At 47.4% G+C, this 27110-nt stretch overlaps 1 protein-coding gene across 1 annotated transcript in view; it reads right to left on the reverse strand.

Moving 5' to 3' along the window:
- Positions 1–27110, reverse strand: part of agbl4 (AGBL carboxypeptidase 4) — a gene marked incomplete at its 3' end in the record, with an annotated part of 403315 nt that overhangs the window by 122646 nt on the left and 253559 nt on the right. The window contains exon 6 of the mRNA XM_083647219.1: positions 9239–9281. Within this exon, the coding sequence (XP_083503345.1) occupies positions 9239–9281 (43 nt within the window). The remainder of the gene's footprint in view (positions 1–9238; positions 9282–27110) is intronic.

The raw sequence follows: 27110 nt of genomic DNA on the forward strand, positions 1-27110 counted from the left end.
GGCACGCACGCACGCATGCACGCACACACACACACACACACGCACGACCATCTTCTCAAATCTGCCCAGATCTCATGAATATAATTGACCTTTTTCCACTGTAATGCTGAGAGCGCATAAGGGGGAAAGGAGACATTAAACAGAGGGAAGCCCAGTTCATTTAGAACAACACTTTATTGGCCGCTGTCTGCAGATATGGAAAAGGACAATCTAATCAATGAGCCAAAAGGATGATGATGGCCATTCAAATCAATGTCTGCACCCCATTTTCACACTGCCAAAATACAAAGCCTTCAGTGCAGGTGTTTTTGTTGTCCTGTTTTGCGCTGTCTGCAGCAAATGATGCCTGTGTGTGTGTACGTGTGTGTGTGTGTGTGTGTGTGTGTGTGTGTGTGTGTGTGTGTGTGTGTGTGTGTGCGTGTGTGTGCGTGCGTGTGCGTGTGTGTGCATGTGTGCATGTGCGTGTGTGTGTGTGTGTGTGTGTGTATGTACAGTACATGCATGTGTGTGTACCTGGCTGCTATATGGTGGAACAGTTGCCAGGACTAATCATTATTTAGTTGTGGCGGGGCTGGAAAGGTCAGCAATCTGAAATGTCAGACTGTGTTCAGGCCAGGTGCAGCCCGCGCGCCGCTCAAGTGTCCAGTTAAACAGGGCCGAGTGAGGGTTGAGAGGGGCAGTCTGTGTGTGTGTGTGTGTGTGTGTGTGTGTGTGTGTGTGTGTGTGTGTGCCTGTGTGCATTAAATGAGAGGGGGGGGGGGGGGGGGGGGGGGGGGTAAAGAGTGTGTTTTACATCTGTGCATATGTAGTCTCGCTGGCCAGCCCTCCTCTCCCTTCCGTCCGAGCAGTCTGGCGCCGCAGGTCTCCATAACTGGGATAAACCCTCCCCTGCTGCTCTACTCTGCTCTCCCATTGGAGCTACTGTTTCGGTGGCAGCCGGATGTCCGCTCCCGGCTTATTACAAACTCTGTCATTGCTCCGACCATGTCAATCAGAGCGGCTTCCGCTCCCTCCTCCCTGCGTGTCGCTGTAAATAGTGCCCCTGCCGCCGCAGTGAAAACAACAACGCTAACTAGCTAGCAAGCTGACGGCAGAAAACCTACACGCTAGCTCGTTGCTACACGCTGAAAACGGCAAGTTGGATTGTTGAAACTATTTTCCAAGGACACTGCCGCTAAGCGCCGCCCATCGCAATCCCCCTATGGAGACCTGCGGCACCAGACTCCTCGGACGGAAGGGAGGGGAGGTTGGCGAGCGAGACTAGTGTACATGTGTAGGTGTGAAGCTAATGAACGCCTATAGAAAGCCGCGAAGCCTTACGGAGCAGCGGGGCAGAATCCTCATCCAATCTCTCAACCCACTTGATCTTATTAGTTTGTTCCCACCCTGTGGTTCTCGTCGTCCGTGGACCCATTTCGCATCAACCCCTCGTGAGGTGGTAAAAGCAGGAAGTAAAGCAGCTGTACGCTAATACTATTAATTATGCTCCCATTCTGTTGAGGTGTTCCAGTGCCAGGTGCCCTCATTAATGCTAATGATTACACCTGCGTTATTTCCTGCTTACCACCTCAAAAGGTGGACAGAAGAAAGAGAGGAGAGGAGGAAAGGCTCAAACGCAAGAAAGGACAGAGCGGAGAGGACGACGAGTCAAACGAGACACACGAAAGAGATCACTAATAATAACAATAGATACGTGATAAAAGGAGGAAGGTGGAAGAGGTGCCAAGAGGAGAGAGGGAGGAGGAGGGAGGTGAAGGGATGAAGAGGAGAGCGGGAGTGAAGCAGTGGAGACTCCTTTAATCTGCAGCCTGGGGAAGGGAGAGCGCGTCCTGTCTCTGTCTGTGTCTTCCTATCAGCCTCATTCATCTGAACGCCTCACCTGCTCTCCATACAGCCAGCATAATACCTTCAGTGTGTGTGTGTGTGTGTGTGTGTGTGTGTGTGTGTGTGTGTGTGTGTGTGTGTGTGTGTGTATGTGATTGGTGTGTATGTGTATGTGTGTGTGTGTGTGTGTGTGTGTGTGTGTGTGTGTGTGTGTGTGTGTGTGTGTGTGTGTGTGTGTGTGTGTGTGTGTATGTGTGTGTGTGCGCGTGCGAGTGCTTGTGCACTCACCCACCGTGAATAGTAATAAGCGGCAGGGCAGGATAAAATATGTCTGCCCAAGTTTAGGATATAATAGACTTGCCTTCAAGGCCACACGTAACAACAGCCTGAATAATGACCCGCAATAATTTACACAGCACACTGAGCTGGACGATGGTCAAAGTAAGAACTGCGTTCAGTGAGAAATAATTGGCAGGCAGAATATCTGCAGCGCCTCCATAGAGCACAGCTCTGAGGGTGTTAGCTGCAGCGCCTCCATAGAGCACAGCTCTGAGGATGTTAGCTGCAGCGCCTCCATAGAGCACAGCTCTGAGGATGTTAGCTGCAGCGCCTCCATAGAGCACAGCTCTGAGCTGCAGCGCCTCCATAGAGCACAGCTTTGAGCTGCAGCGCCTCCATAGAGCACAGCTCTGAGCTGCAGCGCCTCCATAGAGCACAGCTCTGAGGATGTTAGCTGCAGCGCCTCCATAGAGCACAGCTCTGAGCTGCAGCGCCTCCATAGAGCACAGCTCTGAGCTGCAGTGCCTCCATAGAGCACAGCTCTGAGGGTGTTAGCTGCAGCGCCTCCATAGAGCACAGCTCTGAGCTGCAGTGCCTCCATAGAGCACAGCTCTGAGGATGTTAGCTGCAGCACCTCCATAGAGCACAGCTCTGAGGATGTTAGCTGCAGCGCCTCCATAGAGCACAGCTCTGAGGATTAGCTGCAGCGCCTCCATAGAGCACAGCTCTGAGGGTGTTAGCTGCAGCACCTCCATAGAGCACAGCTCTGAGGATGTTAGCTGCAGCACCTCCATAGAGCACAGCTCTGAGGATTAGCTGCAGCGCCTCCATAGAGCACAGCTCTGAGGGTGTTAGCTGCAGCACCTCCATAGAGCACAGCTCTGAGGGTGTTAGCTGCAGCACCTCCATAGAGCACAGCTCTGAGCTGCAGCACCTCCATAGAGCACAGCTCTGAGGATGTTAGCTGCAGCACCTCCATAGAGCACAGCTCTGAGCTGCAGCGCCTCCATAGGAGCACAGCTCTGAGGATGTTAGCTGCAGTGCCTCCATAGAGCACAGCTCTGAGGGTGTTAGCTGCAGCGCCTCCATAGAGCACAGCTCTGAGGATGTTAGCTGCAGCGCCTCCATAGAGCACAGCTCTGAGCTGCAGCGCCTCCATAGAGCACAGGCTCTGAGGATGTTAGGCTGCAGTGCCTCCATAGAGCACAGCTCTGAGGGTGTTAGCTGCAGCGCCTCCATAGAGCACAGCTCTGAGGATGTTAGCTGCAGCACCTCCATAGAGCACAGCTCTGAGGATGTTAGCTGCAGCACCTCCATAGAGCACAGCTCTGAGGATGTTAGCTGCAGCACCTCCATAGAGCACAGCTCTGAGCTGCAGCACCTCCATAGAGCACAGCTCTGAGGATGTTAGCTGCAGCACCTCCATAGAGCACAGCTCTGAGGGTGTTAGCTGCAGCACCTCCATAGAGCACAGCTCTGAGGATGTATGTTAGCTGCAGCGCCTCCATAGAACACAGCTCTGAGGATGTATGTTAGCTGCAGCGCCTCCATAGAGCACAGCTCTGAGCTGCAGCGCCTCCATAGAGCACAGCTCTGATGATGTTAGCTGCAGCGCCTCCATAGAGCACAGCTCTGAGCTGCAGCACCTCCATAGAGCACAGCTCTGAGGGTGTTAGCTCTGAGGATGTTAGCTCTGAGGATGTTAGCTCTGAGGATGTTAGCTCTGAGGATGTTAGCTCTGAGGGTGTTAGCTCTGAGGATGTTAGCTCTGAGGTGTTAGCTGCAGCGCCTCCATAGAGCACAGCTCTGAGGATGTTAGCTCTGAGGATGTTAGCTCTGAGGATGTTAGCTCTGAGGATGTTAGCTCTGAGGGTGTTAGCTCTGAGGGTGTTAGCTCTGAGGGTGTTAGCTCTGTTGTGTCCGCTGGACCACAGAGGGACATGTGTGAGGAGTGGGAAGCAAAGTTGTCCTGCGGTGACAATTTGGATAGTTCACTGTCCACTGTCAAAAATGTATCAGTAGATGTTCAACAGCTGACTGTCATCCAGTCTTGATTGAAGAGGTATTTTCATTTTGACAATCAACAGATGTTCTACAAACTATCTGTAATTTATGTCAACTCCCTACAAGTTGATTGTCAAGTGCAGCCGCTCAAATTACTATTAATAGACTGCTGGCAGACTGCCAACTAATTTGGTTTAGGTACATGAAAGAAATGGGTAAATGCAGTGTTTCCTCTAGGACTTATTTTGTTTGTTTTTTGCAGGGGAGAGAAGTTTGTTGTGCCTATGTCATGCACGTGTAGTACGCCGGCGGTCGGAGAATCGTACAGATTTACTTTTCTATAACAGTAGGTGCTTTGCACCATTTATTTCTCTATAAAAGTGATGTTATTTAATGTAATGTTTGTTTGTGGCGTCTGTAACTTTGTGCTGCTTTTATTGGCCAGGTCCCCCAAAAACGAAATAATATGTTATTTGACTTCTTAAATAATGTTACTCTCCTAGAACATTTGCATATATCCATCTTAAGCTACACTACCAGTCAAAGGCTTATTTTTTACACCATTTAGAATAATAGTAATTACATCAAAACTATAAAATAACAAATGGAATAATGGTGTGACCAAAAGAGTCAAACAAATCAAAGCTATCTTATATTTTAGTTTCTTTAAAGTAGCTGCCCTGACTTCATGGCATTTTTCGTGACATTTCATATTATTTTGAAGCAGTGGGGGCCGCCGCTGCTAACTGCATATAGAGGAAACCCTGAAATGTTACCGTGCGTACACTTCACACCGAGGCCGCCCAAAAAGTAACTTCATTTTAACTATAACTATAACTATAACTTTTCAATTATTTGCCAAAGTTGAAAAATTTCAACTCGAGCGAACGGACAATGAGGCAAAAATCACAGCATCCACGCCGCAAAGATTCACGTCACTTGCCTCATTAGCGCCACCCGGGGCAAAATCACATCTACTCACGCGTTTGCATTGACTTTGAGATCTTGTCGGGGGGGGGGGGGGGGGGTTCGTGGAGGGGTTAGGGCGGCATCTTAAACGATTTTGACGCTATCTTGCAAACAAAATCTTTCCACAGACAGACATACTGTACTGGAACACCTGGCAAAGTACTCAAAACCGCTTCTGTGGTAGTTCTGTCTCCAGGACCACATTTTGCCATTATGACACACACACGCACGCACGCACGCACACACACACACACACACACACACACGCACGCACGCACATGCACACGCGCACACGCTCATTCACAGGGTGAAAACAATAGCAGCCCTGCTAAAAATTGGATTTGGTTGTTCTGTATCATTGTGTGGTGTGTAGGTGTGATCTACTGTACAGTATGTTTCAAAAGTAGGCATACAATTTTTAATACTAAAAACAAATCCGTATCATTTCATTTGAGCAACGTTTTACATTTAGTCATCTTGACATAATAAGTCAACATTGAATAGTCTGTAGAGAATAGGCGTATTTGGAAACAGGGCGACAATAATACAGTGAGTATTAATAATGTATACAAATCTGTGCCTACTTTTGAAAGACGCAGTATTACCGTCTGGAAGAGATGAATTTGTAACAATTCCTTTACTGTCTGTCTTTAGCTTTGCTTTGAGCTGTCACATCACTACAGATCAACAGCAGAGACACAGGCAGGGAGGTGAGACAGGCAGGGAGGCGAGACAGGCAGGGAGGCGGGGCTCTCTGAGGTACAGCTCAACAGCAGAGAGACAGGCAGGGAGGCGGGGCTCTCTGAGGTACAGCTCAACAGCAGAGACACAGGCAGGGAGGCGGGGCTCTCTGAGGTAGGAGAGTAGGCTACAGTACAAAATGATATGGTGCTCTATCCTTCTCCACTGCTCCTCTTTCTCTTTTGGCCAGATGTACTGTATCTAGTGACAATGTGTGTTTATGGGCAAGATGTGTGTGGCGAGATGTGCGCGATGAGATTGACCCTAGGCCCTGCCCCCAGCTCTGTACAGGCGTAGAGATGAGAGAGGGAGAGGGAAACGGAGCGTCTGAAAGCTGGTGAAACACACACGCACACGCACGCACACACACGCACACATGCACACGCACACACACACACACATTCACACGCGCGTGCACTTACAGTTTAAGAAACATCTGGAAATGAATGGATTTCCTGATTGGCGAGACTTTGGCATGCTATGGAGAGAGCGGCTCAAAGCACACACACGCGCACACGCACGCGCACACACACGCACGCACGCACGCACGCACACACACACACACACACACACACACACACACACACACACACAGTGTCAGAGAGAGGGGAGAGGGGGTGGAGGAGAAGGCAGGGTGGGACCTGCTGCAAACCTGGGACCTGCACACCTGCACCGCTTACTTCAACACCTGGGTGTGATTTCCCCCCCCTGATGGTTTGTTTATACATATTCAGTGTGTCCATAGACAGTGGGTTTTAACTTTATTTCTTTGGTGGACAGCCCTGTTGCGTTCTTAACTTTCCGCAGTCAAACCAGTCAATTCTCTCTCTCTCTCTCTCTCTCTCTCTCTCTCTCTCTGGTTGCCCTCTGTCACATAGTGAAGGTCAGGGCTAGTCTTGCCTGCTCCCAGGGCCTGAGGAACAGCTGCCACATAAAGCTGCTAAATGAGCTTGGTCTCCACGTGCCTCACATAAACATTATTCTAATCAAAGCATATTAGAGCATCCAGATACTTTACACATATGGGCCTCTGGATCCTCCCTGCCGTCCCCATCTGCCTCAACTCTCTCTCTCTCCTCACTTCTCTCCTCTCTCTCTATCGCTCCTCTCTCTCATCTCTCTCTCTCTCCTCACTTCTCTCCTCTCTCTCTCTTTATCGCTCCTCTCTCTCCTCTCTCTCCCTCTCCTCACTTCTCTCCTCTCTCTCCCTCTCCTCTCTCTCCGTCTCCTCACTTCTCTCCTCTCTCTCCCTCTCCTCACTTCTCTCCTCTACTCTCTCTTTCTCCATCTCTCCTCTCTCTCTCCTCACGTCTCTCCTCTCTCTCTCTTTATCGCTCCTCTCTCTCCTCTCTCTCCCTCTCCTCACTTCTCTCCTCTCTCTCCTCCCAATCCTCTCTCTCCCTCTCCTCACTTCTCTCCTCTCTCTCCCTCTCCTCACTTATCTCCTCTCTCTCCCTCTCCTCACTTCTCTCCTCTCTCTCCCTCTCCTCACTTCTCTCCTCTCTCTCTCTCCTCCCTCTCCTCTCTCTCCCTCTCCTCACTTCTCTCCTCTCTCTCCTCTCTCTCTCTCCTCTCTCTCCCTCTCCTCACTTCTCTCCTCTCTCTCCCTTTCCTCACTTCTCTCCTCTCTCTCTCTCTCTCTCTCTCTCTCTCCTCCCTCTCCTCTCTCTCCCTCTCCTCACTTCTCTCCTCTCTCTCCCTCTCCTCACTTCTCTCCTCTCTCTCTCTCCTCCCTCTCCTCTCTCTCCCTCTCCTCACTTCTCTCCTCTCTCTCTCTCTCCTCACTTCTCTCCTCACTTCTCTCCTCTCTCTCTCTCTCTCTCTCTCTCCTCCCTCTCCTCTCTCTCCCTCTCCTCACTTCTCTCCTCTCTCTCCCTCTCCTCACTTCTCTCCTCTCTCTCTCTCCTCCCTCTCCTCACTTCTCTCCTCACTTCTCTCCCCTCTCTCTCTCTCCTCACCTCTCTCCTCTCTCTCCGTCTTGGTGGCTGGCTGCGTCACACAGCTGCCTCTCCAAGACGCCGACGTAGATTTCTCACAGCGTGGCGTACCGTGCCACGAGTTTCCAGAGCCAGTCCAACTGCGAGAGCCATATGCACGCGTGACTGCTGCGTGTTACTAGTTTTAGGTGCCATATGGGGACATTATTCAAACTTGACCTTGCACATGCATTTTGCCTCTCTGTAAGTTACATGTGTACACATTCAAATGTTCTGAAGCCACCGGAAAGCTTTTGTACGATTGACAACCTCTCAGACTGTTGAAACAATCTCATAAAGTAGCACAGAAATTCTCTATACTCATATAAAATACTCTTATGCAATAGTGACGCTCTCTCTCCTAGACACTGGAATACTCTCATAAACATTAATGAGGTGTATTCTATTCACATTCACTACTCAAATACTCCCACATACACTAATAAAATGCTTTCATATGCAGTTAAAACATTCTTGCATAGACTATTGAACCTCTCATAACTGAAACATTGCCGAAACGTAAAGAAAAAAAAATGCAGTTGAAGTATGACAAGCATTTCAGTAATGCATGCAAGAACATTTCATGTCAGAGCTTTTCAGTTTATTTACTGTATTTTCGTTTCCTAGATTTAGTTCTTCAGTGACTGTTTCAGACCAGAGATTAAATACCATCAGCATATACCACCTGTAGCCAATACTACTACTATAATTGGAGAGCTGTGTGTCGTGTGTGCTCAGTTTATTGTCTCCTGAGGCCCCACCCTAGAATTGAGAGCGCGTAGTGCACGGAAATTCAGTTTAAATCTTAATATGACGTGAGGTTCACTTAGCTTTGCACCGAAACAGCCGGTAGAAATACTTTTTACTTTTATACTTGATTACATTTCAGAGCCTGTAATTCTTCACTTTTACTTGAGTAAACAAGTTGAATCAGAACTTCCACTTTTTTTTTACACACAAGTAACTGTACTACTTAAATAAAGAATGTGTGTACCTTCTGCTCACTGCACAATGCACATACAGTTCTCTGCTCTCAGGATACACACACACACACACACACACACACACACACCCCACCCACACACACACACACACACACACACACACACACACACACACACACACACACACACACACACACACCCGACCCACCCACCCACACACACACACACACACACACACACACACACACACACACACACACACACACACACACACACACACACACACACACACACACACACACACACACACATACACACACACACACTTGACCTTATGACAGCAGTGGTCTTGCTGGAGGGGTTTTCCACTGAACCAGCACCAGTCTCTACCTGTACTGGCCCTGCTGCACGACTGAGCAGGCATGGGTGGTTTGTGTAGGAGAGCAGCATGTGGGAACCAGCATGTAATGCTGTCAGCACCCAGAAGAGCATCAGACTTACCAGCTGGGTTGGTGATGGTCAGCAGGTCCAGGCGCCGTTGTTGCTGAAAGGAAAAGGAAGAAGAAACTTGGTCAGACATTTAGTTTCAATGTATTTATTTGAGGGACAATGCACATTAATAAACGGTACTGTAAATTGTGCCAGTGATAGCCAGCAGTGTTAATTTTGACAGCAAATTTTAATTTTGTTTTAGTATAGTCTTTTGACTAAAATGCCATTTCATTTTAGTCATCTGAAATGTTTTAGTTTTAGTCTAGTTTTAGTTCATCATAAGATTTTAGTCGACATATAATTCAACTCCCAATGTGAAGTAACTGGTACACTTAGCTTGTAAAACTCCACTTTCCAAGTAACTTCCCCAACATAACTTCCAGGGCTTTGTGGAGTGTGTTTGAAACAGTGTCCAATTTTACACTTGATGTCTCTAGCAGCTGAGAAGCAAGTCTAGAGGAGGCTCTAGCTGGCTCACCCCTCTCTTTACCCTACTGCCTGTCTACACACACACACACACACACACACATACACACACACACACACACACACACACACACACACACACACACACACACACACACACACACACACACACACTGCAGTAATCAACACCTCAGCCCTCCTCATCTACCAGTCCCTCAGGAAAGAAGATCTTCACATCCGAGGAAAGGATGAAGGGTGTGTGTGTGTGTGTGTGTGTGTGTGTGTGTGTGTGTGTGTGTGTGTGTGTGTGTGTGTGTGTGTGTGTGTGTGTGTGTGTGTGAGAAAGTATGGCTGGGTCACAGTCAAAGCCAGCTTTTACGAGCTGACTTCATTAATATTCAAGCACCATACTAACCAGTAACTCTGAGAGAGGGCTAAGCAAAGAGGCTCTCTGAGACCTCTCTCTCCTCCATGCACAGTGCACACAGCCTCTCTCTCCCATGCACACACAGCCTCTCTCTGCCATGCACACACAGCCTCTCTCTCCCATGCACACACAGCCTCTCTCTGCCATGCACACACAGCCTCTCTCTGCCATGCACACACAGCCTCTCTCTGCCATGCACACACAGCCTCTCTCTGCCATGCACACACAGCATCTCTCTCTCATGCACACACAGCCTCTCTCTCCCATGCACACACAGCCTCTCTCTGCCATGCACACACAGCCTATCTCTCCCATGCACACACAGCCTCTCTCTGCCATGCACACACAGCCTCTCTCTCCCATGCACACACAGCCTCTCTCTCTGCCATGCACACACAGCCTCTCTCTCCCATGCACACACAGGCTCTCTCTGCCATGCACACACAGCCTGACACAGTCTGATAGGCGACTAAATACTTACTTTACATTTATGCTTTACATGTTCAGCATGTAGCTGATGCTCTTACGCAGAATGACTTACAATCAGCCAGTAGTCAGGCTGCAATGACTGCAACATTAGAATAAGCTGCAATTATTAGTTTATGTAAACAACCATTTACCAAGTTTTTATTAGTTTATGTAAACAACCATTTACCAAGTTTTTATTAGTTTATGTAAACAACCATTTACCAAGTTTTTATTAGTTTATGTAAACAACCATTTACCAAGTTTTTATTAGTTTATGTAAACAACCATTTCCCAAGTTTTTATTAGTTTATGTAAACAACCATTTACCAAGTTTTTATTAGTTTATGTAAACAACCATTTACCAAGTTTTTATTAGTTTATGTAAACAACCATTTACCAAGTTTTTATTAGTTTATGTAAACAACCATTTACCAAGTTTTTATTAGTTGATGTAAACAACCATTTACCAAGTTTTTATTAGTTGATGTAAACAACCATTTACCAAGTTTTTATTAGTTTATGTAAACAACCATTTACCAAGTTTTTATTAGTTTATGTAAACAACCATTTACCAAGTTTTTATTAGTTTATGTAAACAACCATTTACCAAGTTTTTATTAGTTTATGTAAACAACCATTTACCAAGTTTTTATTAGTTTATGTAAACAACCATTTACCAAGTTTTTATTAGTTTATGTAAACAACCATTTACCAAGTTTTTATTAGTTTATGTAAACAACCATTTACCAAGTTTTTATTAGTTTATGTAAACAACCATTTACCAAGTCAATTATTAGTTTATGTAAACAACCATTTACCAAGTCAATTATTAGTTTATGTAAACAACCATTTACCAAGTTTTTATTAGTTTATGTAAACAACCATTTACAAATTTTCTCCCCAATTGTACTTGGCCAATTCCCTGTCCCAGTCATTGCTCCACCCCCTCTGCCGATCTGGGGAGAGTTACTGTACACATGCTTCCTCCAATACATGCGCAGTCACCAGCCGCTTCTTTTCACCTGACAGCGAGGCGTTTCACTGGAAGGACGTAGTATGTGGGAGGATCACACTATTCCCCCAGTTCCCCTCCCCCCCGAACAGGCACCCTAACCGACCAGAGGAGGCACTAGTGCAGCGACCAGGACACATACCCTTAATCTGGCTTGCCACCCACAGACACGGCCAATTGTGCCTGTACGGACGGCCGACCAAGCCGGCGGTAACACGGGGGATCGAACATGCGACCCTCATGTTGGTAGGCAGGGACTCTACCGCTGCACTGCCCCTGGCTCCCATTTCTCATTCTCTTAAGTATTGTGCATGTGTAAATAAATAATTGTCCACTAAAGAATGAGTCTCTCCTGATTGAACTGTAAGTCCCATGCGAAACTGAGGCTGTGTGTGTGTGTGGGAAATTGTACGGATGCAGGAGTGGGTGACAATATAAGCAGTAGAGGTCACTGTGACAACATGAGACAGGAGAGCAGCAAGAGAACACGCTTAAAGCATACACTGCAACATGCCCCCCCCACACGCACACGCACACACACACACACACACACACACACACACACACACACACACACACACACACACAGCCACTACCACCTGTGGAGACTGTTGACTCTACAGTCAGTCAGATATGAAGGAATCAATAACAACAGAGAAACATTTACACCTCCAGTATCCTCCTGACTGGTGGATACAGCCTAGTGGTGTGAGACTGCAGGGAGCACGAGCACTCTATCTACAAAAGCAGAACCTGCTCTCTAAACACTCTTTGTTCACAGTGGACACACCCTGCTTTGAGATTTGTTTTGTCCTTCTCAGCCTATAATAACACAAGCAGGAAATAAATAAGGCAACTTATTATTTATTTATTTTTACCTGTCAAAAACACTCCTGAGCTGGAAGCCTATAGGAAATATTCAGTTGAAAATATCACTTGATATGTGCAGCACCCTCTACTGGCTGTCCAGTTATCAGCAGGTACGTCTGTGATACAGGGTGAAAAAGTATGGATTAATTCAGTTTCAGATTCATTCATTAATAATTAAGTCATACTGAAATGAACAATTACTTTTTCTGGCTTTTTAACCCATTCTAATTATCATACCATTTGACAATTTGTTGCCAAATAAATGATAAAACATGAATTTGTTTGTATTTCGATTCAAATTCTCATTACTTTTACTTTGTGAGCTCATCGTGGACCAGGAGGCGAGATAAAAAATTCCAATTAATATTCCAACAACAATTTCTAAACAATCCCACCGATCCACGCCTCCCATCAAATAAAACAGCCTCTCTCCCCCTAACTGATATTCCCCTGCTTTACCCCTTTTGAATGACCCCACCCTGTAATATGTCCTGACTCCTGCCACAACATGCAATAACAGGAACCCACACACACACACTCTCACACACACACACACACACACACACACACACACACACACACACACACACACACACACACACACACACACACAAGCATTTCAAAAGCTATTCCCTTATCCCCTTATGAGACAAAAAAATCCTCTCATGTTTTCTAGCGGACTTTTGCACCGTGTGAGGGGAGTTAAACATGGACAAACACACACACACACACACACACACACACAGACACACACACACACACACACACACACACACACACACACACACACACACACACACACCATAGACAGTAAAAAGAGATGGACAGAGTGCATGTGACATCACCCATTCGTTTGTGATCTCCCGTTCATTCTGAAGCCTCTAGTTTGCCGTTTTTGCCGCTGCCATCTTGGTCCACGAGAGACCAGGAGGTTTCCAAAGCCGCAGCTCCGCCTGCTATTGGTCTGTAAGCAGTGAACTGCACAATCACTGCACAGGTGACCTGTCAATCATGCCCAAATAGTCTTTTTTTATCCTCTGTTATATAAAAAGTCACTCCCCCATATAGGTGTCATGAAAGGTGAAATACAGACCAAAACCCTTTTTTTTTTAACCAGGCAGTACACGTTTATTTATGCTGTAAACTCAGGCATTTTAACATGGGGGTGAATGGGGACTGACTACTTCTGCAGCCAGCCTCAAGTGGCCATTCGAGGAATTGCAGTTTTTAGTACTTCCACAATGGATCAATGCGACCAAGAAAGCAGATGAGAAGTGTGAGCAGTTCAGCCTGCCACTACTGTACTCATACAGAGATAAATAATCTGTGTTGAATTAGAGAATTACAACACACTACCACTGCTCTCTCTTCTCAGGTCTTTATTACTCCTTAACATGGATAAGGTGCTTAGTGTTCCCTTGGAGAGAGAGGGGGGGGGGGGAGAGACAGAGAGAGAGAGAGAGAGAGAGAGAGAGAGAGAGAGAGAGAGAGGGAGAGAGAGAGAGAGAATTACAGTAGCAAAAGCAATCTAGGGCAGAAAACAGGATTTTATTAAATGCAGCCAAGAGCCCGGGCACTGCCCTCTCACTGCCACCATGCCCAACAAACACTGATAGATTAAACCAGTCGCTGTGTGTATCTGTGCACGTGTGTGTGTGTGTGTGTGTGTGTGTGGTGTGTGTGTGTGTGTGTGTGCGTGCGTGTGTGTGTGACCATGCAGACCTGGGTCAAAAGAGTGTTGGTCAATATTTTTATGGTTTGTGTTTTTATCCCGCGTACTTTTGCTCTGCACGCTCGTCGGTGCCAGGTGGGCGGGGTTTACCACACAGCACGGTGATTGACAGTGCCAGGGTCGTCACATTTTTAGACGTTTTATTGCAGAAAGTGGATGAAACCCATGACCAAAATAGTCAGACATTCGGCCATTGTGTTACTTACAGTATCGTTGGAATTCTAGAGAAAATACATTAGTGCCCTTTTTGCTGGGGGGGACTTTCCGGTACCCCCTCAAGGGCCCCTGGGGGTCCCCGGACACCACTTTGAGAAGCACAAGGTTAAAGGGTTATTATGTCAGAAAATCAGGAAGTAGTTGGGAACCAGAGGTGAGTGCCAATCCAGCTGGCACAGTGCAGCCAGCCAGCCAGCCAGCCAGCCAGCCAGCCAGCCAGCCAGCCAGCCAGCCAGCCAGCCTGCACTCCAGGTAGCAGCACGGTAAACAAAGATGGGATAGGCCAAGAGTCAGGAAGGATCTTAAAACAGGAGAAGCGATATATGAGAACATAATGCAGTTTATGCTGGACTTGTAACCTGATCACGGAACCCGGATCAGTGCGTCTATTCTAAGATGCTTTATGAGTGCAGGTCCTGTTAAAGTTTGATCTTCACCTCTACAAGCAGCTAGGTGCCGCTTTGGAAAGACTTCAAGCTAATGTTAAATCAATAGTCTGACTAAAAGACAAACTGCTCACAGTCTCTTTAAGTGTCTTTATTAGATTCTCTCTTTATTAGGCTCTATTAGTCTCTCTTGAATATCATCACAAATACAACTTCCCTTACTTTATAAATAAAGTCTTCTAATGTCTGTCTGACCCCCCCCCCCCCCCCCCCTGTTTCTATAATGTTCTAATCAGCGATAGGACAGTCATTAACAGAACCAATCAGCAGATAGCAGACTGCGCCACCATCTTAATCTGGGGGGGGGGGGGGGGGGGGGGGGGGGAGGAGAAAGGGGGAGGGGGGTGACAGCAGTGGAAAAACCATTAATGTACTAAAACCCCACTTTATGACTAAATTAAGTATTCATGCACAATCTACCCAAAACCCATTTGCCAACATTTACTCCAGAATTTACTTTTCATATTTGCTGATTGTTATCAGCAAGAAAGACGAGTGAGGACGTGAAGGAAGGAGGAGGCAGACGGTCATTTTGTACAATAGCTCATTTCAAATTAATTTAAACTCAATATGAATAAATGACACTGCCACAGCCACCATCCAACAGTTTTCAGTTTTAAACATAGATGTTGTTGTAGCAGGGGGGAGGGAATACTGCAGGGCAATATATTGTATAGGGGAAAATCCTATTCCCACAAGATTTGATTTGGAAGTAGATGGAGGCCAACCCAATGTGGGCATCAACTAGTAATGTTCAGATATACTATAAGGTTATTCTATATTATAAAACGGCTCTCTCAAATCAAGCAATCTGATTGGTTCACAGCCATTGTATAAATCCAATAACCGAGTCCAATAACCCATGGCCATGGGTTATTGGACTCGGTTATTGGTTGCCATGGCAACTCTCTTACTAAAAGCCTTTGGTTTAAAAAAAAACAAATGGCGGAGACAGCTGTCAGATCCTTGTGAATCGATCTTCGCTTATAACTTTACTAATACTTCGCAGAAAATGATGTTTTGTACAAGAATAGATGCGGGCTAATGTCTTCTTTGAAAAAGAAAGGCTGTTAACCCCGCATTTAACCCCGTAACGTTAGTTGGTGTCGGGCTTTGCAGAAAGCACTCAGCTTCTCAGCAAGCGCTGAGAATGCAACGCTGCACTCGAGCTGCCTGTCGGGGTTTCCAGAAAGCTCTCAGGTTCTCAGCAAGCGCCAGGGTTGGCCAATGTCAACTTCAGTCTCCAGAACGATCCAATCAAATCACCCGCACGTTCTTGCGGTCCCGCCTTACAGTAGTGTTTCAACTGACTCTATCAGAATGACATGCCAGTCGGAGTCGGACTTATAGTATTATTATTATTATTATATTATCATACTTGGAAACCGTTTTATAAAAGCAATATAGCACTCGAGCTGCGTGTGTTGTGGCATATATCCCCCTGCTCAGCAGTTATCCCACTCGGCCTGCGGCCTCGTGGGATAACAGCTGATCAGGGGGATATATTTGGCACAACACACTGGCTCTCATGCTATATTGCTTAAGTAAACACATGCATTGCTACTAGGGATTTGATACGCGATACCGGCAATGGCACTGACTTACCAAAATGTCATTTAAAAATGTCATTACAAAGTGCATACTACTGTATCCACTTTATATGACATTTTTAATTTACAATATAATTTTGATATATAATCTATATAATTTGGCGTTGAAGAAAATAAAATGAATTGTTTTTGTTTCGTTTTTTAAACAAACTTTTATCTTGATTTGTGCGATTTCACGGTTGCCTGCTTGTTACTCTTTTCACCAGACCGTGTCACAGTGGTTAGTCATGTCAAAAGCAGGTTAATGTTATGTTAGGTTACTGGCCTTTTCTCTAAAGTGGATGTTGACAGTAAGTAATGCTGCATTATAAGTACATTAATGATTGCTGTGTTCTGTGATCCTGGCTGTGCCCTGCCCTCCTGATGAGGTCACATGCAGGAAACAAGCATCTGCTTCCAGTCCCTCTGTTGTCCCCCTGGACCCCTGCAATACACACACACACACACACACACACACACACACACACACACACACACACACACACAAACACACACACATGCACACACACACACACACACACACACACACACACACGCAAGCACGCATGCACGACCGCTTGCACGCACACACATGCACACACACATTAAGCACGCACACACATGTACACGCATACACACACACACACACACACACAAGCACGCACGCATGACTGCATGCACGCACACACATGTGCACACATACACACACACACAAGCATGCACGCACGACTGCATGCACGCACACACATGCACACACATAGACACACACACACACACACACACACACACACACGCGCACAAGCATGCACGCACGACCGCATGCACACACACACATACATGCACACACACACACACACACACACACACACACATACGCACGCACACACATGTGCACACACACACACACACACACACACACACACACACACACACACACACATCTTGCCATCCTCTGGTTCTCTCATCTCATCTCTCTAAGAGCCCGCCTGTCTCCACCTTATCTTAGCAAAAGACCCTGACCACCTCATCCCAATACTGTGAGTCACCAATTCACTTCTGTACACACACACACACACACACACACACACACACACACACACACACACACACACACGCCTGATAACCCGTCTACCCTGCAGCCCCCCTAACACCCGAGCACCCCAGAGGCAAAAGTGGAGCCTCCCTTAATATGTGATTGTCTGTGTGTCTCTCTGTGTCTTAGTCATGGTCCCTCGGGAAGAGGGAGGGGAGCTGACGTCAGGATGAGCTAATGGACTCGTTTGAGGTTGTGTTGGGGTGTGGCTGTCTGCTCCACTGAATTCAACTACGTCATAATGTCAGGGGAATAAACACAAAGTCCTCAGGATAGAGCGCCTCCTAAAAAATGCATTAGTCTACTTCAGAAGGGGGACATTTATATTGTTATACAGTGCATGCACAATGATGTCATGGGGTTAATCAAGCTGTATGTGTGAATTTAGTTATCATTTACTGGATTTGAGAGGATACGCTGTAAAAGAAATAGCTGAAGCTAGAAGAAGTCACTATTAACCTTGCTCTATAGTAAAATATATGTGATTTCCTCCCATTTTCTCCCCAACTATACTTGGCCAATTTTCTCCTGCTGTCCCGGTCGCTGCTCCACCCTCTGCCGATCTGGAGAGAGCCGTAGACTAGCACCATGCTTCCTCCGACACGTCTGCAGTTGCCAGCCGCTTCTTTTCACCTGACAGCGGGGAGCGTCAGGCAGGACATAGCACGTGCGAGGATCACGCTATTCCCACCAGTTCCCTTCCGTCCCGAACAGGCGCCCCGACCGACCAGAGGAGGCGCTAGTGCAGCAACCAGGACAGCCAATCGTGCCTGTATGGACACCTGACCAAGCCAGAGGTAACACGGGGGTGCGAATCTGCGACCCTCGTGTTGGTAGGCAGGGAATCTACCTCTATAGTAAAATGGTGTGTCAGGTCAGGTCTAGTGCGAAGCAGAGGACAGGAGAGGAGAGGAGAGGAGGGCAAGGGAGAGGAGGTGAGAGGAGAGGAGAGGAGGGCGGGGCTTTGTGCGTGACCAGGAGCCCTTGGTTAAAAATACAACAAAACAAATAAAAGATTCATTCGTCGTGAGGGCGGCGGGCTTCCTCCAGAGCAGAGGGAGGGGAGGGGCCACACATGGGCGCCTGAGTACATAGCCCTGCTGCTGCCTCCCTGCTGCTGCTGCTGCCTCTCTGCTGCTGCTGCTGCCTCTCTGCTGCTGCTGCTGCCTCCCTGCTGCTGCTGCTGCCTCCCTGCTGCTGCTGCTGCCTCCCTGCTGCTGCTGCTGCCTCCCTGCTGCTGCTGCTGCCTCTCTGCTGCTGCTGCTGCCTCCCTGCTGCTGCTGCTGCCTCTCTGCTGCTGCTGCTGCCTCTCTGCTGCTGCTGCTGCCTCCCTGCTGCTGCTGCTGCCTCTCTGCTGCTGCTGCTGCTGCCTCCCTGCTGCTGCTGCTGCCTCTCTGCTGCTGCTGCTGCCTCTCTGCTGCTGCTGCTGCCTCTCTGCTGCTGCTGCTGCCTCTCTGCTGCTGCTGCTGCCTCCCTGCTGCTGCTGCTGCCTCTCTGCTGCTGCTGCCTCCCTGCTGCCTCCCTGCTGCTGCTGCCTCCCTGCTGCTGCCTCTCTGCTGCTGCTGCTGCTGCCTCTCTGCTGCTGCTGCTGCCTCCCTGCTGCCTCCCTGCTGCTGCTGCCTCCCTGCTGCTGCCTCTCTGCTGCTGCTGCTGCCTCTCTGCTGCTGCTTCTGCCTCCCTGCTGCTGCTGCTGCCTCTCTGCTGCTGCTGCTGCCTCCCTGCTGCCTCCCTGCTGCTGCTGCCTCCCTGCTGCTGCCTCTCTGCTGCTGCTGCTGCCTCTCTGCTGCTGCTTCTGCCTCCCTGCTGCTGCTGCTGCCTCTCTGCTGCTGCCTCCCTGCTGCCTCCCTGCTGCTGCTGCCTCCCTGCTGCTGCCTCCCTGCTGCTGCTGCTGCCTCTCTGCTGCTGCTGCTGCCTCTCTGCTGCTGCTGCTGCCTCTCTGCTGCTGCTGCTGCCTCTCTGCTGCTGCTGCTGCCTCCCTGCTGCTGCTGCTGCCTCTCTGCTGCTGCTGCCTCCCTGCTCCTGCTGCTGCTGCCTCCCTGCTGCTGCCTCTCTGCTGCTGCTGCTGCTGCCTCTCTGCTGCTGCTGCTGCCTCCCTGCTGCCTCCCTGCTGCTGCTGCCTCCCTGCTGCTGCCTCTCTGCTGCTGCTGCTGCTGCCTCTCTGCTGCTGCTTCTGCCTCCCTGCTGCTGCTGCTGCCTCTCTGCTGCTGCTGCTGCCTCCCTGCTGCCTCCCTGCTGCTGCTGCCTCCCTGCTGCTGCCTCTCTGCTGCTGCTGCTGCCTCTCTGCTGCTGCTTCTGCCTCCCTGCTGCTGCTGCTGCCTCTCTGCTGCTGCTGCTGCCTCTCTGCTGCTGCTGCTGCTGCCTCTCTGCTGCTGCTGCTGCCTCTCTGCTGCTGCTGCTGCCTCTCTGCTGCTGCTGCTGCCTCTCTGCTGCTGCTGCTGCCTCCCTGCTGCTGCTGCTGCCTCTCTGCTGCTGCTGATGCCTCTCTGCTGCTGCTGCTGCCTCCCTGCTGCCTCCCTGCTGCTGCTGCCTCCCTGCTGCTGCTGCTGCCTCTCTGCTGCTGCTTCTGCCTCTCTGCTGCTGCTTCTGCCTCTCTGCTGCTGCTTCTGCCTCTCTGCTGCTGCTTCTGCCTCTCTGCTGCTGCTGCTGCCTCTCTGCTGCTGCTGCTGCCTCTCTGCTGCTGCTGATGCCTCTCTGCTGCTGCTGCTGCCTCCCTGCTGCCTCCCTGCTGCTGCTGCCTCCCTGCTGCTGCTGCTGCCTCTCTGCTGCTGCTTCTGCCTCCCTGCTGCTGCTGCTGCCTCTCTGCTGCTGCTTCTGCCTCCCTGCTGCTGCTGCCTCTCTGCTGCTGCTTCTGCCTCCCTGCTGCTGCTTCTGCCTCTCTGCTGCTGCTTCTGCCTCTCTGCAACACTGTGGGCTGCACACATCTGATAATGCACACAAACGACAGCCATTCACATACAGCCCATGCACACACATCAATATGCATGCAGTCATACACTTGCATGGCCATTGGCCACACACACACACACACACACACACACACACACACACACACGCGCGCACGCACATACACACACCAACTTCTACTACCACACACCACTGCGTACCCTTTTCTCCTAGTAGTTAAAAGCCATGATTGAATTTCATCTAGATTTCATTAAATATTCATGAAGGCCAATTAGAAGACCCTTTCCTCCATCAGTCTGTCAGAGGCAGTCTGTCAGAGGCAGAGGCATGTCAGAGGCAGTCTGTCAGAGGCAGTCTGTCAGACAGACTTCTTTTTTAACAAGGACCACGAGGGTCTACATCACTTGTCCCTGGCTCTCCACTCGCCTCCTTTCAAATACTTAGTTACAAAAACAAGCATGTATACTTGTACACGCACGCACACGCACGCACGCACACACACACACACACACACACACACACACACACACACACACACACACACACACATACACACATACAAAGATTGCATACATCAAGTATACTGTAGCTGAAATGTCCATTATTTGAAAAACAAATTACACCTACTCTTACCAAAACACAAGATTATATCTACGTATAATTTTTTATTATATTAATACAGTATTGCTATTATTATAATTATTATTGTTGTTGTTGTTGTTGTTGTTGTTGTACCGTAAATTCCGGACTATAAGGCGCACCGGAGTATAAGCCGCAGCAGCAAAATTGCCTGTTTGTTACATATATAAGCCACACCGGACTATAAGCCGCAGGTGTTTTAATGTTTTTTTTTTTTTTTTATTATTGTGTTTTAATGTTTAATTACCATATGTAAGGGTTCGTGCACAGAGGGGATTGTCGGGAAAGAGATGGCTGTTTGAGGAAGCTCCCATTTATTAACATTTCAACAAAACAACATAACACAACACCACCTGTGTTTTTTTTTACAGTGCACACAGTGTCCGCGGTGTGGTGAAAAGAGGGCAAGAGAGGAAATTAAAACAGAAGTGGATTTATAGTTAGAAAGAGTGCTAAAGAAGAGAGAATTCCGTTTTTTATTTTTTTATTTTAGTTACTCACAGTACTATTGACCAGTCCAACTCAAAAGATATTTGGCAGTTTCACTTTGAGCTCTTGTTCCGCCGCTGTCCATCAATGGTTATGACGAGTCTCGCTGGGTACAGTACGCCAAAGCGATATCCATTGCATATCTGCACGTTTTCAAACTTGTTTTCAAGCTGCTCAAAACCTCTGAGCGATGTCGGACTTAATCGATAGTGTTTCACGGAGTAAAAGTTAAGCCCAAGCCGTGTATCTCCAGCCTCCAGCAGGTGAGTCATTTCCTCATTCATGGCGGTGATTGCTTCGTCTCTTTTCTTTCTGCTTACTGGTTTTCAGTCTTGTGCTTCTTCCAGCAGACATTCGCCCCACTCTTTAAAGTTATTCAGTTGGTTCTGGTCACCTTATTCATTTTAGATCAGATCGCTAAAACATATTGTTTGGTCTGGTGTAGCAGCTGTCTAGCTGAGCGCCATGTTCACCGTGATGCCGGTTGATTTCCGCCAAATGATGTCAAGTCAAGTCAAGTCAAATTTTATTTATATAGCACCTTTCATACACAAAGGCAATTCAAGGTGCTTTACAAAAAAATAATCGAAACAACAAGCAGCAAAGCAATGCACATAAAATGTGCAGATGAAGCTGTGTAACCTGTAAAATCCATCGATTTTGGAGGTCACCGAGTGGCCGTTTGCTGAAAAAATCCATAGATAAGCCGCACCGTTATATAAGCCGCAGGGGCCAAAAAACGGGGAAAAAGCCGCGGCTTATAGTCCGGAATTTACGGTAGTTATTATTATTATTTATTTTAATGATAGTGGGTAACCAAGGTCCTTGCATGCCAAAATGAAACCCCCTCTACAGTCTGGATTTTCTATATTTTAGAGGTGTTGAATTGAACATCAGCACATGGAAGCAGGGAAGAGGCTATGGAATGCTAATGGTGTATTCTTTTCATGCAGCACATTCATTACGCCAAGTGGAACTGTGGATTGTGCTCAACTCCTCGATATAAAGGCCTCCTGTGTTCAGGTGATCTGAATACCAAAGCCCTTTCCTTCAGCTCCAGCGCTCAAGGAAGATGTGCAGTGGCCAGGGAGGGCAGGGGCATCTCTGTGCCTCGCTAGGCTAATTGAATACATGACTTTTGGAGAGTGAGGGAAAGAGGTAGAGCACAGAGTGAGCGGTCAAGCAGGGCCATTATCAGTTCTGTTATCAGTTGGCGGCTCAACCAGACATGAAAAATGGAGAGCCACCAGCCTGCTAAACATATCATTTATATACATTCTGATATGAATGTGCTCCTATCCAGAAACACTGATGAGTTTGGTTTAGGTGGTAATATGGCTGCCATGTGTTTGCTTCCTGTTATCTGGCTCAACACTAATGAGGTGACATCAACGCTTAATGAATCTGTTGATTCCAAAACAAAACGACTCCAAGACAGAGAACAGATAAAGATGCCGGACGTTTACTTGCCAACTCCAAAATACTGAGAATGGATAAAATGAACAGGATGAGGATGAATCGGACAAGTTATCCGACAAGAAGTAACTGCAAACCAGATTGAGTGTGAGAGTGACGCATCACATCCAAAAATGTCTTGCTGCAGAAATTCCCATAAATGCAAGAGACTGATAATTACTACTACTGGTTTTAAAATATATGTTGTCCATACATAAATGACAAAGTCAATATATATATATAATATAAGTTGAATAAAAGTTGATGAAACGCACCGACTGCTTCTCTAAGCATCCTATTACCTCACCAGATATTGTAATTAATTAGCTACTGTTAGCTAAAGAGCTAATGAAGCAGGGGAGTTAACACAAACAACCCCATTCCCAGACTTTCACATGTTCTCAGCATCTGGAAACAGCCAACCTCGACGTCATCTAACTGCTTCATGGACACAACAGGCTGCAGCCATGCCAACAGCAATAGCCTGTCTCCTAAAAAGGTCCATTCAGCACCAGTGCCAAAGACGATGGGATTCAAGCAAGACGGCCCAACTTCAACTCACTTCCTGTCATTTTGTCACATGGGTTTTCCCCATGGCTTTCCACAGACACGCCCACTTAGGAGACTTTCAGCAGGTCTGAGTCAATGGTTGACCACGCCCATTTAGGAGACTTGCTGCTACCATTTGTTAGAATTGGCGGAGCCTGCGGTGACCCATCTATAGTAATATCATATCTATGCCAGTGCAAGGTGACCAGCCTATTCACCTTATTCCTCGACTTACGTTTCCCATGATTCTCAGCAAATTATTGTGCTGGGGGGCATCATTACAAAACATAGGTAGGTACAAATTCACAACAATTATTATGATTATTTTCAGTCTCTTTCGCTATGAAAGGTCCTGGGCGGAAACAGGCAACCGGCAGCTGGAAACAGGGAGGGAGGGTGTCATGGACGTGCCCAGGGTCTCATCAGGAAACTCGTGAATAAGCTCCAATGTGAGTTGAACATGAATGTACCCAGCAGCATTGGTAAACAAAACTATTTAGGGGTTACGTATGTAAAATATGAGACTGAGATTGCATGCTAAATTATGTAAATGTAGGGCTAATACCATGGCTATTGTAGTCTAATTGGTTTGTTACTGGTTGGTTGGTTGGTTGGTTGGGGGCAGGATAACCTTACATGCACAACTGTTTCCACTATGACGACAGCAGCTGTGCAGCAGATAGCCTTATCTGCCCTCCAGAGGCGTTAACAAAAAACCTTCTCCACACGATGCAAGTATTTGGACAAACTTGGACAACTACAGTACCTCTGTATAATGTAGAACCATACGTTACCTGCTGTAACTGATCATGGGACAGGATTGTGATGGCTTAAAATGGCTGCCACTGAAAACTGCAATGACCAGACTATACTGTATATCTTTGGATCTGGTTTTAGCCTGCGTTCCATGTACATGTTGCCATGTCTTGTCTTGTACCACATCACATATCTCTGAAGGCGTGCCGTGCATAGTGGGTGCCCAACTTTCTTTGTGTGTGTGTGTGTGTGTGTGTGTGTGTGTGTGTGTGTGTGTGTGTGTGTGTGTGTGTGTGTGTGTGTGTGTGTGTGTGTGTGTGTGTGTGTGTGTGTGTGTGTGTGTGTGTGTGTGTGCACACGCGTTTGTGTGTGTGCACGTGCGTGCATGTGTTTGTAACCTCAGACCCCCTGCTGAGCCGGCCCATGAGATTCCTCTGTGACCTGGCAGAGAATCGATGACAACGTCTTGACACTGGGGACCGATCAATGACCCGAGGACACTGATAGCATACCTGACACACGCACACACACACACACACACACACACACACACACAGAGAGAGAGAAGGACTCTGCCCCATCATCATTTTCCCGTTGGGATGTGAGTGACCCCTGGCTGATGGAGTGCAGATGTAGTGACCTCGTATTTACCACAGAACACTGAATCAATGAGCTCCTGCCAGTAGACACACAGTCAGGACAACGTGCACCAAGCCTGAGCATAGATTATCTCCAAGATTATTGGGTCTGATTATGAGGGAATACATTTACAGATATAAAGGTGCGTTCCCATCACACCAAGGCGTAAAAAAGCTTCAATCGAGTCGAGTTTGACCGCGCAATGATTCGCCAAAGTTGAAAAATTTCAACTCGAGCGAATGTGGCGAATTTCGCATCATCCGTGCGAATGTGGTGAATTTCGCATCATCCGTGCCACGAGATTTCACTTCATTCGCCTCATTCACACTGCACAGGACAAAAGGGAGTCTGCTCGTGTGTATGCATTGATTGAAATTTGCACAAAAAAAAAATCTTGGTGTGAACGCACGGTAAGGCATATTAGCAGAGTATGATGTCATTGTTTGTAATAGTTGCTCAATGTAATTCAGTCATACTCAAAGTATCACTTCTCTGGACTGGATTATCACCCAGATTTCTACAACACACTGGGATTTTGTTGAGACTTTCTACAACACACTGGGATTTTGTTGAGACTTTCTACAACACACTGGGATTTTGTTGAGACTTGTTCTTTTCTCTCTCTCAAAGGACTGTGAAAAGGACACAAATATAACGTGATTTATTATTATTTATTATTTTAACAAAATCACATATTTTCTGCTGGTCATTATCAGTGGAACAAATGGAAAATACTCATCTGTGAATGTTTGGTTTGGTACTAGCTTGACAGTAGCCAGTCTGCCCTTCATCAGGCTTTAATGATAGAATTCAGCCTTTATAAAGCAGCATGTAGCATCACACTATACATTAAAATCCCATATCCTGATCAGATGGAAAAATCCTCCTTTTATCAAATCTTATATCTGTATCTTCTACTCTGGGTCTTATAATCAGTGACAGTGAGAGATGGAAACCGGAGGTGAGAGTATTCAATATGGGGCAGAGATGTCAGCAAGCTTTTAAAGCAGCTTTACGAGGAACTTTGAACTGGTTATGAAACATTCTAAATGTAATACTGATGCATCGCATGATACTGTATATCAGCAAATGAGACCATCAGCGAGGAGATCGGCGGTGTGAAACTGGTTGTAATTTTAATTCCAGTCAACGGATGAAGCAATAACGTTAGCCTTATGCAGGGAATAGAACAGCGGGGGAGGCTTGGTGACTTGCAGAAGCCCTGCCTGGCGGGAGGAGCCTCTGTGTTCAGGAACTGCAGTTTTGGTTCTGGTCGAACAGTACCGCTTTTGTCCACAGGCGCCGCTACAATCAAGACAAAATGAAAGTTCCTCGTAGCTGCTTGAAAGTGTTTAGCCTGGTAAACCAGCCCGTCACGTCCATTTGGTTCTGCGTGACGGTCTGGCCCTTAAGCCTGGGAGGGCGTTTAGCAGAAGCGGAAGAGCGGAAGAGCCAATCAGCGACTGCGCTGTCAATCACAGCGCAAGTTGGCCAATCAGGAACGCTACTAGCACTGCACTAACAAAACAATAATGGCCGCCTCCTTGCCTGATCGTCTCGAGGAGTAATGTCAGCGTTTGTCTAGTTTAAACAGCCATAAAGTGCAGTTATTGCAGAAATAAGGTCCTTACACATCGGGAGCGTTTTTTTCGTGCGATTAATTCACACCTCAATAATATTTTCCAAACCTATATCAGTCAATGCAACCGTGCATACCAACAGCGAAGTTTCGCTGAGCGTTATTGCTGTGTTTATTTTTTCGAACCACGGTCGATTTTTTAGAAATTCGCTTCCGGCGTGTACACATCTGTGGCTGTGATTGACAGGTGGGTCAAAACTCGCATCGCAATTTCGTGCCATATATTCGCATCGCTCTTGATGTGTAAGGACCTATAGACTCAATAACAACAATTAAACAAGTACAGTAGCCTGTACTACGAATGTTGGATAAGAAGATCCAGGATCTGTCCCTTGATCTGGTTTGTCTAAACCAGATCTGCTCGATTGTAGTTAACTTGTACTACGAACCTCGTTTGCCAGTCGTTAACTCGAACCAGGTTTTTCTAATCAAGTTGACTGCGCGTGCACATGAAAATGCCCGTGCACACGAGCTCGTGCCCGCAAAAGAGGCGTGGTTTTTAACAACTAGCCAATCACAATGCAATATGGAC

Source organism: Poromitra crassiceps (assembly GCF_964638095.1).
Source record: "Poromitra crassiceps genome assembly, chromosome: 12".
Lineage (NCBI taxonomy): Eukaryota > Metazoa > Chordata > Actinopteri > Beryciformes > Melamphaidae > Poromitra > Poromitra crassiceps.